The sequence below is a fragment of the Heloderma suspectum genome, chromosome 5 (assembly GCF_057233095.1).
Source record: "Heloderma suspectum isolate Gila_16-S chromosome 5, 16-S_ref, whole genome shotgun sequence".
Lineage (NCBI taxonomy): Eukaryota > Metazoa > Chordata > Lepidosauria > Squamata > Helodermatidae > Heloderma > Heloderma suspectum.
In genome coordinates, this window is record NC_139462.1 from 204,878,718 (window position 1) to 204,894,875 (window position 16,158).

Genomic DNA, 16,158 nt, shown 5'->3' on the forward strand with positions numbered 1-16,158 from the left:
AATAAGATCTAATTAGTGTGAGTATGACACACGCCTGATTAGTGGCCACAAAGGAGTGAGAAATTCCCAAGGTTTGTTGAAATCAAATTCCAGTGTCAAATTTGGTAATCAAGTCTAAATTAGCAGCATCACGTTAGAAGTTCCCTCTGGATTTTTGTTGTTGGAGCATGGCAACTTTAAGGTTTGCTCCAGGCATATGTTCTCGCTTGTGAATAAGTTTTTTTCCCCTTTTGCTTCACAGGATCGTGGGGCTGTTCTCATATAACAGCAGCATTCAGCAGCAAATCCTGGGTTAATTAGCCCAAGATCAATTCAAGATTTGTGGGGATGTGCACCACATACAAGCCACTTCCAGTTTGCAACATCAACCTATGAATGCCTCATTCATAGGTTGTTAGCGTGATGTCCGAACCCGGACACTTTGGGTTATTCATGGATTCAACAACCACGGACAGCTCTTCTGAGCCATCCTATGGTCCCTGGGACACTCACCTAGGGAACACAGGATTGCTCTCTAACTTCAACATGATCATGGCCTTTGTTATTATTGCAAGAACTGGTGAGGTTTCACCAAACAAATCCATGTATATGCTTGTGAATTCTCTTGAATTCAACAGAGTGCACAAAATGTAAGTGGTTTCTGGTCTACAGCCTTAAACGTCCAGATGGCAAGTTATGTTCGAGGCAACAGAAATACTAAGAGCCCTCACAAAAAAGAATTACAAATCACAGCCTAACATTTTTGGTAGGAATTGGGCAGAACAAAATCTACATATGAAAGAAACATGAAATCTTTATTCATAAGACAGGACTGTTAAAGAGCAAACATGTGAATAAGTAAGCTTGATGTTTAAGTAATACATATTTCAGAAATGGTTATCTAAACTCAGTCTTACCTGACTTCATAGCCTGATTCAAATGCTGAAGGTTCTAGTTTTGTCTGCCATTGAAGTGGCTCTTTAAAAGCAAAGACAGCTTCTTGAGGATGTTTGCTGCTAAAGGTTTCCAGAAACTTAATAATTTCATTCAAGATAGATTCATTCAGTGGTGTGATTTCTAGCGTACCCGTTCCAGAACCAGCAGCAGTCCATTGAGCTGCTCTTGTCAGTGCCACTCCCATGGCACAGGCTCATCCCAAAGTTATATACCTTAGCAAATGGATATAAAAAAACAAAAACTTTACAATCACAAACAGTATATGTTGTATAAATATAGGGCTGTATCCAATGTTAATCTAACTTGTCTCACTCATTTCAATGGGTCTATTTTAAGCAGGACTAACCTGGACTAAATAGTATTCCACTTTGATAGAATATAAAACGTGATGCACATAAAAGTCCAGAATTAATACAAAATAGGTTCCCATTTACCCACTGACTAAACTTGCCAATGGAATAAGATATATTTATCTAACAAACATCACACATACAATTATAACGTTCGGAAACTTCAACTGGTACAAAATATGGCAGCCAGGTTGGTCTCTGGGACATCCCATGGAGACCATATTACACCGGTTCTAAAATCTTTACACTGGCTGCCAATTTGTTTCTGAGCAAAATATAAAGTGCTGGTTCTTACCTCTAAAGCCTTACATTATCTAGGTCCAAGGTACCTTAGGGAGTGCCTTCTTCCCTACATTCCACTCCACCACCTAAGGTCCTCTGAGGGCTATCTGCTGCAGCTCCTTAATGTGAGATTAGCAGCCACATGCAAGAGGACCTTTGCCGCCCCTCAATTGTGGAATGACCTGTCTGTTGAAATGCACCTGCTGATCTCTTTGAAGGTTTTTAAGCAGGCATTAAAGACTCTTATTATTCCTGCAGGCCTTTTTTTTTTTTTTAGAGTTTTTAGAACTCTTGTTCTTTTTGCTGACTTTTGTATACTGTTTTTAAGCTGTGTTGTTTTAAGCTGTGTTTTATTTTTGGATTTAAAAAAAAATAGTTCAAAGTAGTTTTTAGCTATATGTTGTTTGTATATATTGTCTGTATGCTTTTATATAATGATTTTTAAACTCTGTATATTGTATTGTAATGTTTTAACTTTTGTAAACCACCCAGAGAGCTTCGGCTATAGGGCGGTATAGAAATGTAATAAATAATAATAAAGAAATTAAGGAATGCTGCATTGTGATGGTGAAATAAAATCCTTTGAAGATATCTATCCTTTGTTCACTTCAGGCAGATCTTGTGCATATTAAATCTTTTTTTGACCCTGTTTCTGTAACATTCAGTATTGGTATACAGTGCATTACTTAAAAGAGCCAATGTTGATTTAAATGTTTTAAAGTACCATATTTAAGCACATTGCTACAGTATTATAACTGAGAAGGTCTTGGTGTCATGTAATTATTCATAATTCCTCCTTACATGTAGCCCTGGTTCTACAGAAATGGATTTTGCTGTTGTAGCTAAGGTAGCATTCTAATGCAACTCTGTCAAACTCAAAATGGCTTACTATTGCATTTTATAAATGCAGGAGTAGCTAGTCCTGCCGGGTTCCTGTAGTTAATAGCTGTGGATAAGAGGAAATTTGGGCAGGTACAGCCTTTATCAGCCCTGCTTGTACAAGCTGTACCTGGCCAAATTTCCTTCTCTCCACAGTTATTAAACACACGGGAGGCCTGGTCTTATTTGCATCTACTCCTATCAACTAGTCCACAAGAAAGCATGTAAAAGGCTATGCTGCCATCCCCATCCCTCCCTGTTCTCATCCCCTCAAAGCTATGCAATGTATGAGGTGGTGGTGGTGGTGGTAATTAGCACACCACAACTCACTACTGCTGCTGCAATACTAACACTTGTGCACCATCAGATGCCCTATCCAGCTGACAGGTCTGCAAAATGCCAACTAAAAATGGTGATTGATATGGTCTATCTATCTATCTGTCTGTCTATCGAGATTACTATTACTGCTACTACTAATCTTTTACATGGCTTTCTCCTACCCCACTCCTTATCACAACATCTGTTAGGCAGGTTAGTGAGCTTCATGGCTGAGTTAGTATTTGAAAAGGGTCTTCCCATTTCAAATAATATATACACATACACACTCTGTAGTGGGTGGACCAGGATGGGGTGAGGACAAGAGACCTATTCCAAGTCATCTGAAGTAGGGGTGGGCAGAAAAAAGATCTCCAGACGGTTTGGATTTCAGCTCACAGCTTTCCTGACCATTGGTCATGCCAGCATGGACTTCTTGGAAGTCAAAAACAGTTGGAGATCTATCTTCTGCCCACTCCTGATCTAAAGCATTGGTCTGCAACTGGTGGACCCAGTACAGCACCACTACCACCATACATATATAAAGTTTAAAAATTATGAAATGGAATGCCAACTTACAGCCCGCTCAAGACATTTCATTCCCTGAGGCACAGCAGGCAGAAATGGTGCCCCCACCATCAAATCAAGGTCAACAGAAAATAAGGCTTGCCAAGATATTTTGGCATTTGGGACAGAAAGTCCCACAAGTGTCTCTCCTTGGGAGTAAAAATACATAAAAACATAAGAAGATCCCTACTGGATCAGACCAAAGGCTGACTTAGTCCAGGATTTGCTTCACACAGTGGTCAATGTGATGCCTGTAGGAAGTCCACAAGCAAGACAGGAATACAATAGCACCGTCCACTCATGTTTGCCAGCAAAGTGGTATAAAGATAGTAAAAAAAAACACATAGCTATCATGACTAGCAGCCATTGTGGCTATAACAACACACTATGGACGCAATCCTATCGGGATGCCCATCAGCCTCCAAACCCTGCGCTCCTCCTGTTCTGCATTTTTGTTAGATGGGCTTTTTTCACCTGTCTAGCTGGGCTCTGCAGAGCATGAGGGAGGAAAGGAGGCTAGAGGATATTTCGTAAGCTGACCTCCCCAGTCCCCTCCGCGCCTACAGAACTGTCCCCTTTCCCTCCTCTCAGAGGTCACTTTTGCAACCTCAGAGAGGCAACTGGTGTGGTTCTGTCTGTGCTAGCTGCAAGGGAAGGGGGAGTGGAGCCCTGGGTCCAAAGTCGAAGCGCTGTCTCCGACCTTGGTTCTTGGAATCGGAACTGGAACTATCCTATGGCCCCCCCAGAACTATCCTATGGCTCTCTCGGGTCACAATCCTATGCATGCTTAAACAGAAAAAAGTCCTGCAATTCCCAGCTTCCCTCCAGCCAGCCATAATGGCTCAGGCATGCTGGAAATTGTAGGACTTTTTTCTATCTAAAGGGACGGTGTAAAAGCTGGAACGGAATGGGCTGGAATGGCCCCTTTATATTAAAAAAAGCATGCCAAAAATAGTGACATGAATTAGAAACACTTGACAACAATATTTTAGGACTAAAACCCTTCCAAATTGTATTATTATTAACCCCATAATGCCCAGAACACATCTGGAACAGAATGGAATGGCCTAGAACAGACACTTCCAAACAAGCGAAATCAACCAAACTTACTAGTCACACATAAATCCATGGCAGGGATGCAATAACCTACAAAACGTCCACAGAAACCATGTTGCAATACCCATTCCAGGCCATAGTCTGTATTGAAGAAAACTGGTCTGGAACGGCAACTTCCAAGTGATCCAAATCAACCAAACCCACCAGTCCCACCAAACTAGATGGGACTGATGTAATAAGCTCCAAAACATCCACAGAAATCACGCTTCAATAGCTGCTCCGGGCCATAGTCTGTATTCTCAAAAACAGACCAGAACGGCAGCTTTGGAGTGATCCAATCAACCAAGCCTGCCAGTCACACCGGAGTAGATGGAACTGATGTGATAAGTTCCAAAACCTCCATGGAAACCACATTTCAATACCCGTTTTGTGCCACAGTTCACATTCCCAAACAATTTAACTTTCCACTGTCCAACTTACACATACAGGGAAAGATTAAGGTGACATCCTACAATTGTTTTCAGTGGTAAATCAGACAAATATAACATTGGTTGGCTTAACGGTAGACAAATTTAATTTGATTATGACTGCATAATTCCAGACTTGGCTAGGTTGCTTCTTTTCCCATGTAGGATTATAAGTGTATGTGTCTTGTTCATTTGATTGTAAGAGATACCCCAGAAACTCAATACCCATTCATCACATCGCAGCAGGGGCTACAAGGAGTGAAATCCCAGTGCACCAAAAAGGGGGTGGCACAAATAAACCCTCTGAAGTTTGCAGGATAGGGACCAAACTTCACACATAGCCTCTCCTAGCCAGGAGGCACCTGATGCATCATCAAATTACCCCAGAGGAGGGAAAATCTCAGGTGCAACAAATAGAGGATGCCTGCAAGGAGCAGAGTGGCAGCAATCTCAAATACTCTGGCCGCACAACTCTGGTGACCAAAATAATCCACAGTGACCACTAGACAACATACAGAAGTCCACGATGGGTTAAATAAACCCTAATGCAGACTGTGGGTTAGTAGAGCGAGTTATTTCAACCAAATAAGCCATCGTGGGTTAAAAAATTCTTGACAGATGGAATGATAACCCACAATGGGTTAAGTAAGCCATCGTTGCTTCTTTAACCCATCATGGGTTATCATGATGTCCGAACCTGTTGCAGAACTCAAGAGTCAGAGAGACCACGGAGTGAAGGAAAAAGAGTTTCTTTATTTAACGCGCGGGCTTAAGGCTGGAATCATTTCCAAAGAGCCAGAAGCCCCGATTTGCATCAGCACATTGTTTTTATAGATATTGTGACACATAGGAAATGGCTCCTCCTCTCCCTCCCGTGTGGGGTTGCAGTCCTCAACATTTCTTCTCCTAGCACCATTGTTTATAATACAAGAAATGGGTTATAGGGTAGCCATGATAAGCAGAGAACAGAAGAGAACAGCAGAGAACAAGATATACAATTCTAAGACCTTAGCCTTTGTTGACAAGATAAGAAATTCCTGTGTCTCGTCATCTTACAAACATATATTTCAGAGAGCAAGAGCTCAGCAAGAACATGAAGCATGAGGCTACTTAGTCTGACCCCCGATATAGCTGCTACATTCCCCCCTTAAATGCAGAATTTCATTACAATTATACCATTTCTGATAACCATACAAAGCTTTTTGTGACATACATATTACTTAGCCTCTTGTTGGGCTATTAGAGCATAGAGGGCAGCAGTTTTACTAGCCGAGACATAAAACAGATTGGTTAAACAGCGCATAAGACAAGGAACGCAGAGACATAACAGAACTCTTATGAACAACACTGGTAGAATTAGGATGAACAATGCCTCAACCCAGCTAAGATCTGGAAGCCAAGGGGTTAACCAATTTAGCTAATTGTTTTCTTATTGTTATGTTAACTACTATATCATGCATGCAGATTATTGATTCGAACATCTACATCTTTACTATTATTAGTCAAATTAAATGATGGAGGAGAAAAAGATAAAAAAACCTGTTTGCAGGTATATCTTTTGGCAAACAAAAATGTTTTACTCCAGTGATGTTAGCCAGGTGAAGCCAGTAATTATCAGCGAATCACTGGGACAGATTTCCCTCTCTAGAGGCAGACCCCCCTTTTTCGCACCTTATTAAGGAAACACAATACAACACTACTAACACTACAACATGCATGTTTGATCTTCTTTGGGATCTGACCATAGGCTGGGCAGCTATTTACCTGGCAAGCCGCAGTAGGGTCTAGTCCCCTTCTTCAATTTTCCCCAGTTGCAGATCTGACCATACGCAGGGTGGACGGTCTCCCGGTATGCCCACAGTAAGGTCTAGCCTGAGTCTTCTTACTGCTTTTTCAGAATAATTTTTAAAGGATTTTTGAAAAGGAAAGAAATCCTTTCAAAGGATTTTTGTTTACAGTCTACTCCCCCCCTCTCGCTCTCTTGACTCGTGTCCAATGTATCCAGGGTTTAACTCCAGCTACTTTCATAGCTGTGGGGGTGGAAAGTATAACAGTTTTCGGTCTTCTCTACTTGGGAGTTAAAGGGTTATTTTTTCTCTCTTTAACTCATACTTCTTTTCCTGGTTGGAAAGGATGAACTTCTGTGATGGGAATTGGGGGCTTATTTTCTAAGACAAAGCTACGCTGGGCTTGTAGAACTTTGCCCAGTGTTTGGACTTCTTGTTTAAGGCTAACGTTTGCTTGCTCTTGATGCCACTCCAGTGTCAATCATGAAGTCAATGTCACGGCCCCTCTCAAGCTGTCTTCTCTCTCGCCCGTTCTGGCTCCTTTGGTTTTCTCCTTTGTGTATTTGATTCATTTTATTTGGGCATTCATGCCACCAATGTCTATCTTGTCCACACTGGGCACACTGTGCCTCTGCTGGGTCTTCTATTTTTTTTTCACGTCTTCTTGGGCCTCTGGGTCGAGGGGGGTATATTGGCAATAGGCATCTAAAAGACGCTCCAAGTACGCTCTGGGGCTTCGGTGGCACCTTGCAGCACTTTAGACGCTTTGGTCATATTAACTGACTTCTTCATACCTGCCTTCATGGCTTCTAATAGCAGGGTTTGATACTGGGTGAGGCGCTCTAGCCCCGTTTGTGTTTTGGGATTCCAGCGGGGGGGGGGGTACTTACAAGGAGACTTTATTGGGTAACTTACAGCACACAGGCGTACCTAATGGTTGGATCAGACAGCTTCTCTGAACCACGAGCTATTGGGCTAAATGGGTTTTATACCATCCATGTTACTCATGAGGCAGCACAACACTAGCAAGCATTTTCAGCATAGGCTAGAAGTGTTTGGTTCTCAGGCACAGCTTCCTGTAAACAAACTTCGCTTCCCAAAGTGCTTGATAACACTTTCATTCATTAGTATGGGAAGAGAAATCTCTCTCTTTCTTTTGCTTTCTTTTTCTTGCTGATCTGCCTGTATTGCAGATCATGTTTCAAACTTTTTACATAAAACTTTCCTCTCTATGCACCAGCCTTGTCTCTTTATTTGTCTTTTTTCAAGTTAAACTCGCTTACTTAAACCTTTCTGCCCTACACTAGTCCCAATGATGAACATTTGGGATAGGCTCTTCTTCTCCTTCTAGTTACATTTTTTTCATCTTAAAGAACTATTACATTATTGTGGCTACTTTACCCCGAGTAATAAGCTCCAGGCATAATCAGCTGCTTCTAATTCACCCTGGGGGCAACTATGGCCACGCTTCTTTTCTACAAATGTTCTTTCTCTTTGCCTCTTGCCTTCTCTTTCTTCTTCCCCCCCCCTTCTCTGTCTGCCACTTTCTCTATTTCTCTTTCTTTTTCTACTTTCCTCTGTCTCTACTTGTCTTTGTCTTTTCTCTTGTCATCCATTGGGAACCACACTCAGTATCATTTGGAGTTGCAACTAACACTAATCTGCAAATATCACATATATTTTATGATATCTAAGAAATCATAAAATATACACAACAAACTTTTTCTGCAATTTAACACAATGAATGGAAAACACTTTTTGCATGGTAAGGCATGATGGAGCAGATCCAGCAATTATGGGGGGAAAGCTCTCGGGGCTATCTATCACTAGACAAGTTAGCCAGGGATTTACAATATCACACACACACACACACACCTCTTTTCTTCTCTTCCCCTTCTACTTGGTACACGAAAGCAAAGTGCCGAAACTCAGGACGCTGGGGGGTGATGGGCATCGCCTTATACTTGCATTTTTCAGGCAGCCATTAATCTCCTTCGGGGAGGCGGTGGTGTGATTTGCAGGACTTCAAAGGCAAGCTTCTCAGTTTGTTTGTATTTGTAAATCCCAAGCTCAAAACAGGAAACGATGAGGTACAGGGCAGCTAAATCTTTGCTTTGGCACGGGCAACAAATAACTCGGGTCAGCTTTTTTCGCTGGGGTCTCAAACAGCAAAACAGTCTTAATTTAAAGTTGTAACATTACTGACAGCGTCAGCTAGCCAGCTACACAGATTTCACTGTTTTTTAAGACAGTTACTCCAATATCTTCTTTTCTTCTCAATCAGGTTGGGTCTCTCAGCTTACACAGTTTATTGCAGCTTCCAGGAGCATGGTAGTAGCGTGATTTTGGCTTGGCCAGGAACATGCTGTCTGGTTTCTCGGTCTCTTCAGCACACACACTCAGGCAGTCTAACACTGGACACTCAAATTAGTGAGATTTCTTCATTGCAGGGACTCCCACGGCAAAAGCTTAATGGTTACGCTCTTCAGAAATCATATAGCTGATGGTCTACAGGCTCTATGGGACAGTTCAAAACTAAATACGGCTACCTTGACAGAGATCTTCATCGTGGTCTTTCCGCTTCATTCTGCCTTGGGACAGTCTTATGGCACACTTTCTACTCGAAGAGGGGTCTAGCCTGTGCCCTGGGGACTGATTCTTCACTTTTATTCTCCATTTTGTGCCTTCATCTTCTGGGTCTTCATTTTCAGTTTCCATTTCTTAGGGATTTCATTTCAATTAGGCGAGGTGATGATGTTGCACAACTCAGAACTTTGTGGGCAAGTCTCCTGCTCCCCTCCCGGCACACTAGCTACTTCTTCGGCCTCACACTCCCACGCTTCGTTAAAAGCCAGGCTGTCTTGCAACATTTCTCTGATTAACAGCCTCAGATCTTGTTCTTGTTTTTTTTCTTTTAGCTTGGCTTTGAGCTTTTTTTTTTTGCTATTCCCTCTCTCTATTCTGAATCCTTTTTAAAAAAATCTTTTTCCTTTTTTTTTTAACATACATCTCAAGGGGGTGCAAGTCTTGCTTCCCCCACCTCCCATAGCCTCCCTCCTAAGATGAAGACGGACACAAAGAGGGAAGGGGATTGGTCAGCGAGTAAGGGGTCTCACTGACAGACACAAAAGGAATTTCACACCACGCACTTTGCTACTGGCCTGGGCACCCGGACGGTCAACAGTATGCAACAGGAACCGCAGTAGCCACTCACACAATCATCAATTTTCACCACTTCATTCATATGTTCCTGCCACCCACTTTCCCACTAGAGCGAAGCAGCTTCCTCAGCGCCTTGCTGAGTAATACTGCCTGCTCGGGGGTGTGATCAGGCCCCCCTTCTACCCTCAAGGGGTAGGTTCTTTTGTATACGTATACCAACACTGACCTTCTTCATAAGGTGGGGCCCTCTTTTTTTCTGCCCAGTGGCCTTTCTCCCTAAAGGCGGGGCCCACTTTTACTCCATACTTACCTTTCTCCTGAAGGCTTCCAATGTGGGTTTCAACTCAATCGCAGCTGCGATACAGGCAGGGCTCAAGTTCCTTCCTCCGCTTCCCAAGGTTCTCTTGCTGCTCGCTGCCATTTGGGCGGTCCCGGCGCAGGCTTTCTCCCATTCACCCGACAAAAAGGTCGGTGGCGCCAAGAAAGGGAGGCGTGTGCCGAGCCCTCCCTCCCGGTGCGGCGATTAAGAGCAGGCAACTGCCACCTCTCTGTCGCAGAGCCTGCCACATCCGAGTCACGGCACCATTTATGTTGCAGAACTCAGAGAGACCACGGAGTGAAGGAAAAAGAGTTTCTTTATTTAATGCGCGGGCTTAAGGCTGGAATCATTTCCAAAGAGCCAGAAGCCCCGATTTACATCAGCACATTGTTTTTATAGAAATTGTGACACATAGGAAACGGCTCCTCCTCTCCCTCCCGTGTGGGGTTGCAGTCCTCAACATTTCTTCTCCTAGCACCATTGTTTATAATACAAGAAATGGGTTATAGGGTAGCCATGATAAGCAGAGAACAGAAGAGAACAGCAGAGAACAAGATATACAATTCTATGACCTTAGCCTTTGTTGACAAGATAAGAAATTCCTGTGTCTCGTCATCTTACAAACATATATTTCAGAGAGCAAGAGCTCAGCAAGAACATGAAGCATGAGGCTACTTAGTCTGACCCCCGATATGGCTGCTACAAACCCAGTCTTTACCTCATGCCTCTGGCAACATATTTAATTGCTACATTTATATCCCTTCAAGAAGCTCAAGGTGAAATATAATGGTCTCCCCCAATTTTGTCCTTGCAACAACCCTGTGTGGTTGGTTAGGCTGAGAGATGTGAATGGCCAAAGGTCATTGTAAGCTTCAGGAGTGAGTGGGACTCCCCCATCCTAGTCTATTTTAAGCACTAAACCACACCACACCTATGGGTTTCTGTTGGAAATGGTATTTGCAGATCTTCCCCCTGGATTCTGTAGAAGTTTCATGATTAACTGCATCAGTTCCATCTAGTAAAATGAACAGTGGTCTATTTGGTTAATTTCACTCACTCAGAAGTTGCCATTCTGGGCTATTTCCCCACAACAGTTTGTGGCTCATTTTGCTCACTTGGAAGTTGCCATTCTGAACTGTTTTGCGCAATACGGACTATATCCAGAACGGCTACTGACATGTGGTTTCCATGGAGGTTTTGGAGCTTACTATATTGAAGTGGGAAAATACCACTTGCGTTGTTAGCATGGGAATGTGTTGCTGAAGTGCTGAGAGTCACATACAGTCAGGGCCAGAAATACTGGAACAAGGATAACTGTTTTGGCAGTTGGCCTCTGTACACCACCACATTGAAGTTGAAAGGAAACACACCCAGATGGGAGCGAAGTCGGGACTTTCAGCTGTAATTTGAGGGGTTTGACAAAAGTGGGGCACTAACCATTCAGGAAGGACAGCCAGTGGCACACACACACACCCATCGTTGGTGGCTCATAAGTAATGGAACAAACCAACATCATTTCAAACTTAAGGATCGCTTTTAATACCTGGATGAAAATCCTTTGCAGTCAATGACTGCCTGAAGTCTGGAACCCATGGACATGACCAAATGCTGAGTTCCCTCCCTCAAGATGCTTTGCCAGGCCTTTACTGCAGCTACCTTCAGCTGCTGCTTGTTTGTGGGTCTTTCTGCCTTCAGTCTTGTCTTCAGTAAGTGAAAAGCATGCTCTGTTGGGTTGAGATCAAGTGACTGACTTGGCCATTGAAGAACATCCCACTTCTTTGCCTGGAGAAACTCTTGGGTAGCTTTCACTGTATGTTTTGGGTCGTTATCCATCTGCAATATGAAGCGGCGTCCTATCAGTTTGGCAACATTTGGCTGAATCTGAGCAGAAAGTATAGCCCTACACACTTCAGAATTCATCCTGCTGCTTTTATCAGCAGTCAGGTCATCAATAAACACCAGTGACCCAATTCCATTGGTAGCCATACATGCCCATGCCATAACACTGCCTCCACCATGGTTGACAGATAATGTGGTATGCTTTGGATCATGAGTTGTTCCTTTCCTTCTCCATACTTTTCTCTTCCCATCATTCTGGTACAAGTTAATCTTGGTTTCATCAGTCCAAAGAATCTTATTCCAGAACTGGGCAGGCTTTTTTAGGTGTTTGCTGCCAAAGGCTAATCTGGCTGTCTGTTCTTGAGCGTTACCAGTGGTTTGCACCTTGTTGTGAAGCCTCTGTATTTACATTCATAAAGCCATCTCTTGACTGTAGATGTTGACAATGACATGCCTACCTTCCCAAGAGCATTCTTGATGTCAAGGGCTCCTTGGAGGGCTCTCTCAGTCTAATCCAGTAGCCAAGTCCAGACACAGACAAAGGGATTCTTTTCAAAGCTTTATTCTTCTTTTACAACTTAATAACCCTACAGGTAGCAACTAGATCTGAGCAGCAGCATCCCTATGCCCTAAGTTGGAACAGTTGGTCCCCGTTTGAAAGGCAATTACTGGCAGACCCCTGAGTATAAGGACTAGGGAGAATCCCTCCCCTTTTCCCTTGGATCCTCTGGGCGCAACCGTTCTTTGAGCGCGAACCCTTTGGCATCGCACTCTGCGTCTGCGCCGCGCATCCACCCAGTCTGCTTTCTGTGCTGAGACACTCCCTGGACTGCTTTCTAAACTAGGAATGTGGGTGGGAGGAATCTCTGTCAGCTGTTGGTCCTGGGAAAAAGGAGCGCGCTCCTCTCCCGAAGGAGCGACTGCTCTTCCTCAGCAGCAGAACTACTCTGGGAATCTATGGTCTCAGTGTCCACCCTGACACTTGATCTGGCTAGATGTTGTGAAAGGGTTCCTCTTCACCATGAGCAGAATTCTGTGGTCATCCACTTGAGTTGTCTTCCGTGGTCTTCCAGGCCTTTTGCTGTTGCTGAGCTTGCCAGTTAATTCCTTCTTATTCAGGATGTTCCAAACTGTTGTGTTGGCCACTCCCAATGTTTTTGCTATCTCTCTGATGGGTTTATTTTGTTTCCTCAGCCTAATGATGGCCTCCTTCACTCGCATGGACACCTCTTTGGACCTCATGTTGGGAGTTCTAGTGAACAGCTACCAAATGCAAATGTAACACTCAGACCCACCTCCAGGCCTTTTATCTGCTTGATTGGTCATGGGGTACCAAGAAAACAGGCCACCCCTGGCCATGCAGCTATTTGCCAGCCATTCATTCCATTACTTATGAGCCACCAACGATGGGTGTGTGTGTATGCCACTGGCTGTACTTCCTGAATGGTTAGTGCCCCACTTTTGTCACACCCCTTGAATTACAGCTGGAAGTCCTGACTTCGCTCCCATCTGGGTGTGTTTCCTTTCAACTTCAATGTGGTGGTATACAGAGGCCAACTGCCAAAACAGTTATCCTTGTTCCAATATTTCTGGCCCTGACTGTAGGCAAAAGGATGTAGTGATTGAATTAGTGCTAGAGGTAATGATTCAGTTAGTGCTAGAAGATGGTGGCTGATTAACTTACTGTGCATGAGTCACAATGCCAAGCAGTTGCCCTTGCCTCTGGAAACCAGAAAACTTCCTCCGAAGTAAGTTTGTAGCCCCTTGACTCAGTCCTGCACCAATACTGACCAAAGCTTGCATCATGTGCCTTATTTACTTGTTTGTATAAATACCAAAGTCGCCTACTGGTCTGGGTCCAGTCCCAGGGTGCCACGTTGGCAATTCCTGACTGCACCACACCTTGGTGTTCTGGTAATAAACATCTGCTCAAACAAAAGTTGGTATCTCTTCTCTGGCCGAGCCCGGCAGAAGGGTAAAATTCTGCAACAACATCAATCCCATATAGTAAGGTGTGACTGGTGAGTTTGGCTGATTTGACTCACTCGGAAGTTGCCATTCCAGGCCATTTTTCTTCAATACGGACTATCGCCCAGAACAGGTATCGGACCATGGTTTCCATGGATGTTTTGAAGCTTATTACATCTGTTCCATCCAGTCCAGCATAACTGGTGGGTTTGGTTGATTTGGCTGACTCGGAAGTTGCTGTTCCGGCCTGTTTTGCCTAATATGGATTATAGCCTGGAACAGCTATTTAAACATGGATGCCGTGGAAGTTTGGGAGCATATTATATCTGTCCCATCTAGTACTCTGTGTGACTGGCAAGTTTGGTTGATTTGGCTCACTTGGAAGTTGCCGTTCCGGGCCATTTTTCTTCAATATGGACTATTACCCAGAAAGGATATCGGAACATGGTTTCTGTGGGCGTTTTGTGACTTATTGGATCCTGGCCATGGAGTCATGTGTGACTGGTGAGTTTGGTTGATTTTGCTCATTCAGAAGTGTCCATTCCAGGTCATTCCATTTCGTTCCGGATGTGTTCTGGGCATTATAGGGTTAATAATAATACAATACTGGAAGGGTTATTAGTCCTAAAATATTGTTCTCAAGAGTTTCTCACACATGCCGCTATTTTTGGCATGCTTTTTTAATATAAAGGGGCTGTTCCGGCCCGGCTTTTACACCGTCCCCTGTCTAAATACGCATAGGACTGCTCCCTAAATTACTAAATCCAGCTGCCTGAGGCAACCACCTTACTCTCCTAAAGGTAGGGCCAGTACTGCCCCAGGTGGGTCCTGGGTTTGAAATGAAGGGAGACTACTAGTCTAAAGCACAGGGCAGCCTTCCCCAACTTGGTGCCCTCCAGCTGTGTTGGGCTACAACAGATGCTAGTGGTGGTGGTCCAACACATCCACCACCGGTAGAGCCGTGTTGTGAGGCTGACTCCCTCCAATCCACCCTCAGGCCTGTGGGAGCCAAATGTTCTCTGCCCGCCATTTATTTATTTAACAAACGCATAATTAAAATACAGTTTACCATTTCGTCTTTGAAAGGCCTGCAAACCAGATGAACCGTCCCCACGCTGCTTTTTTTGGCGGCCCCCCCGCCCCGAACGTTTCCACTGGCCCGCCCACCCATAGCTGCTGACTAAAGAACGGCGGAGGGTTCAGCAGCCTGGCTTGTGGATCTCCCCCCGCCCCCAATAATGCCTCCAGATAGGGGAGAAAAGCAACACACCATTTTTCATTGCCGGAGGGGAGGCTGGATTGAACCCTCGTGGGCTCCCTGTCAAGAAAAGCAGCAAATAAGCCCCGCAAATGGAGGGGACGGACACGACCCACCGAAAGACGCTTCTCTGTAGCCCCTCGCTCCCTTGCAGACTAAGCCGGTGCCGGAGCCCTCCGCTGTAATGCACGCAGATGCTGCTACTGCCGCCGCCGCCGGGAAGCCAGCGCGGCACGGTTGCCATGGAGACGGGCCGGCCTGGGCCCTCCGTCGCTAGGAGCCTCCTCCTGGTAAACAACGCGGGCGCTAGGCGAGCCCCTCCCTTATCCCTCCCGCCGCGCCTCATTCTCCGCCAGTCATTGGCTGCTTTGGGATTCCCCCCCCCCCCCGAACACTCGCCTCCACGCGAAGGGAAAGCGGATCCTCCGGCCTGCTTGCCGGCCTGGTATTCCCTTTCCTCGACCGACTGCCCGAGCTGTCAGTCATCTCGCCTCCTTCCCCACCCCCACCGATACACACAGAAGGCCATCTGTGCGCAAAGGCATCTGCAGATGCCTTCTGCGGATGTCTTAGCGGCCATCCCTTTCCAAGGACTTGGACTGCAACAGCATCCTATGCTGGTTGGGGAGTGCTGGGAGCTGTAGTCCAACACACCTGAAGGGCGCCGGGTTGGGGAAGGCTGGCCTAAGCAATTTTGTTTATTAACATCTGCATAACTGAGGGGGGAAAGGAGCCCCATTTGCATAAAAAGCACAGTTCATCTGAAGAGCTTGATCTGCCTGCATAGGATCCATTAGCAACTAATGATTGTTGTTGTTCAGTCGTGTCCGACTCTTCGTGACCCCATGGACCATAGCACGCCAGGCCCTCCTGTCCTCCACCCTCTCCCGGAGGGTGCTCAAGTTCATATTCATTGCATCGGTGATGCTATCTAGCCATCTCATCCTCTGCCGTCCCCTTCTCCTTTTGCCTT

The 16,158-nt window shown here is 44.8% G+C and overlaps 1 protein-coding gene across 1 annotated transcript in view; it reads right to left on the minus strand.

Moving 5' to 3' along the window:
• ODAD2 (outer dynein arm docking complex subunit 2) overlaps positions 1–15,494 on the minus strand; it is a 117,202-nt gene extending 101,708 nt beyond the window's left edge. Inside the window, exons 1-2 of the mRNA XM_084859132.1 lie at positions 15,198–15,494; positions 897–1,148 (exon numbers count right to left, since the gene is read on the minus strand). Of these exons, the coding sequence (XP_084715258.1) occupies positions 897–1,120 (224 nt within the window). The 5' untranslated portion in view covers positions 1,121–1,148; positions 15,198–15,494. The remainder of the gene's footprint in view (positions 1–896; positions 1,149–15,197) is intronic.
• Between the last annotated feature and the right edge of the window lie 664 nt (positions 15,495–16,158).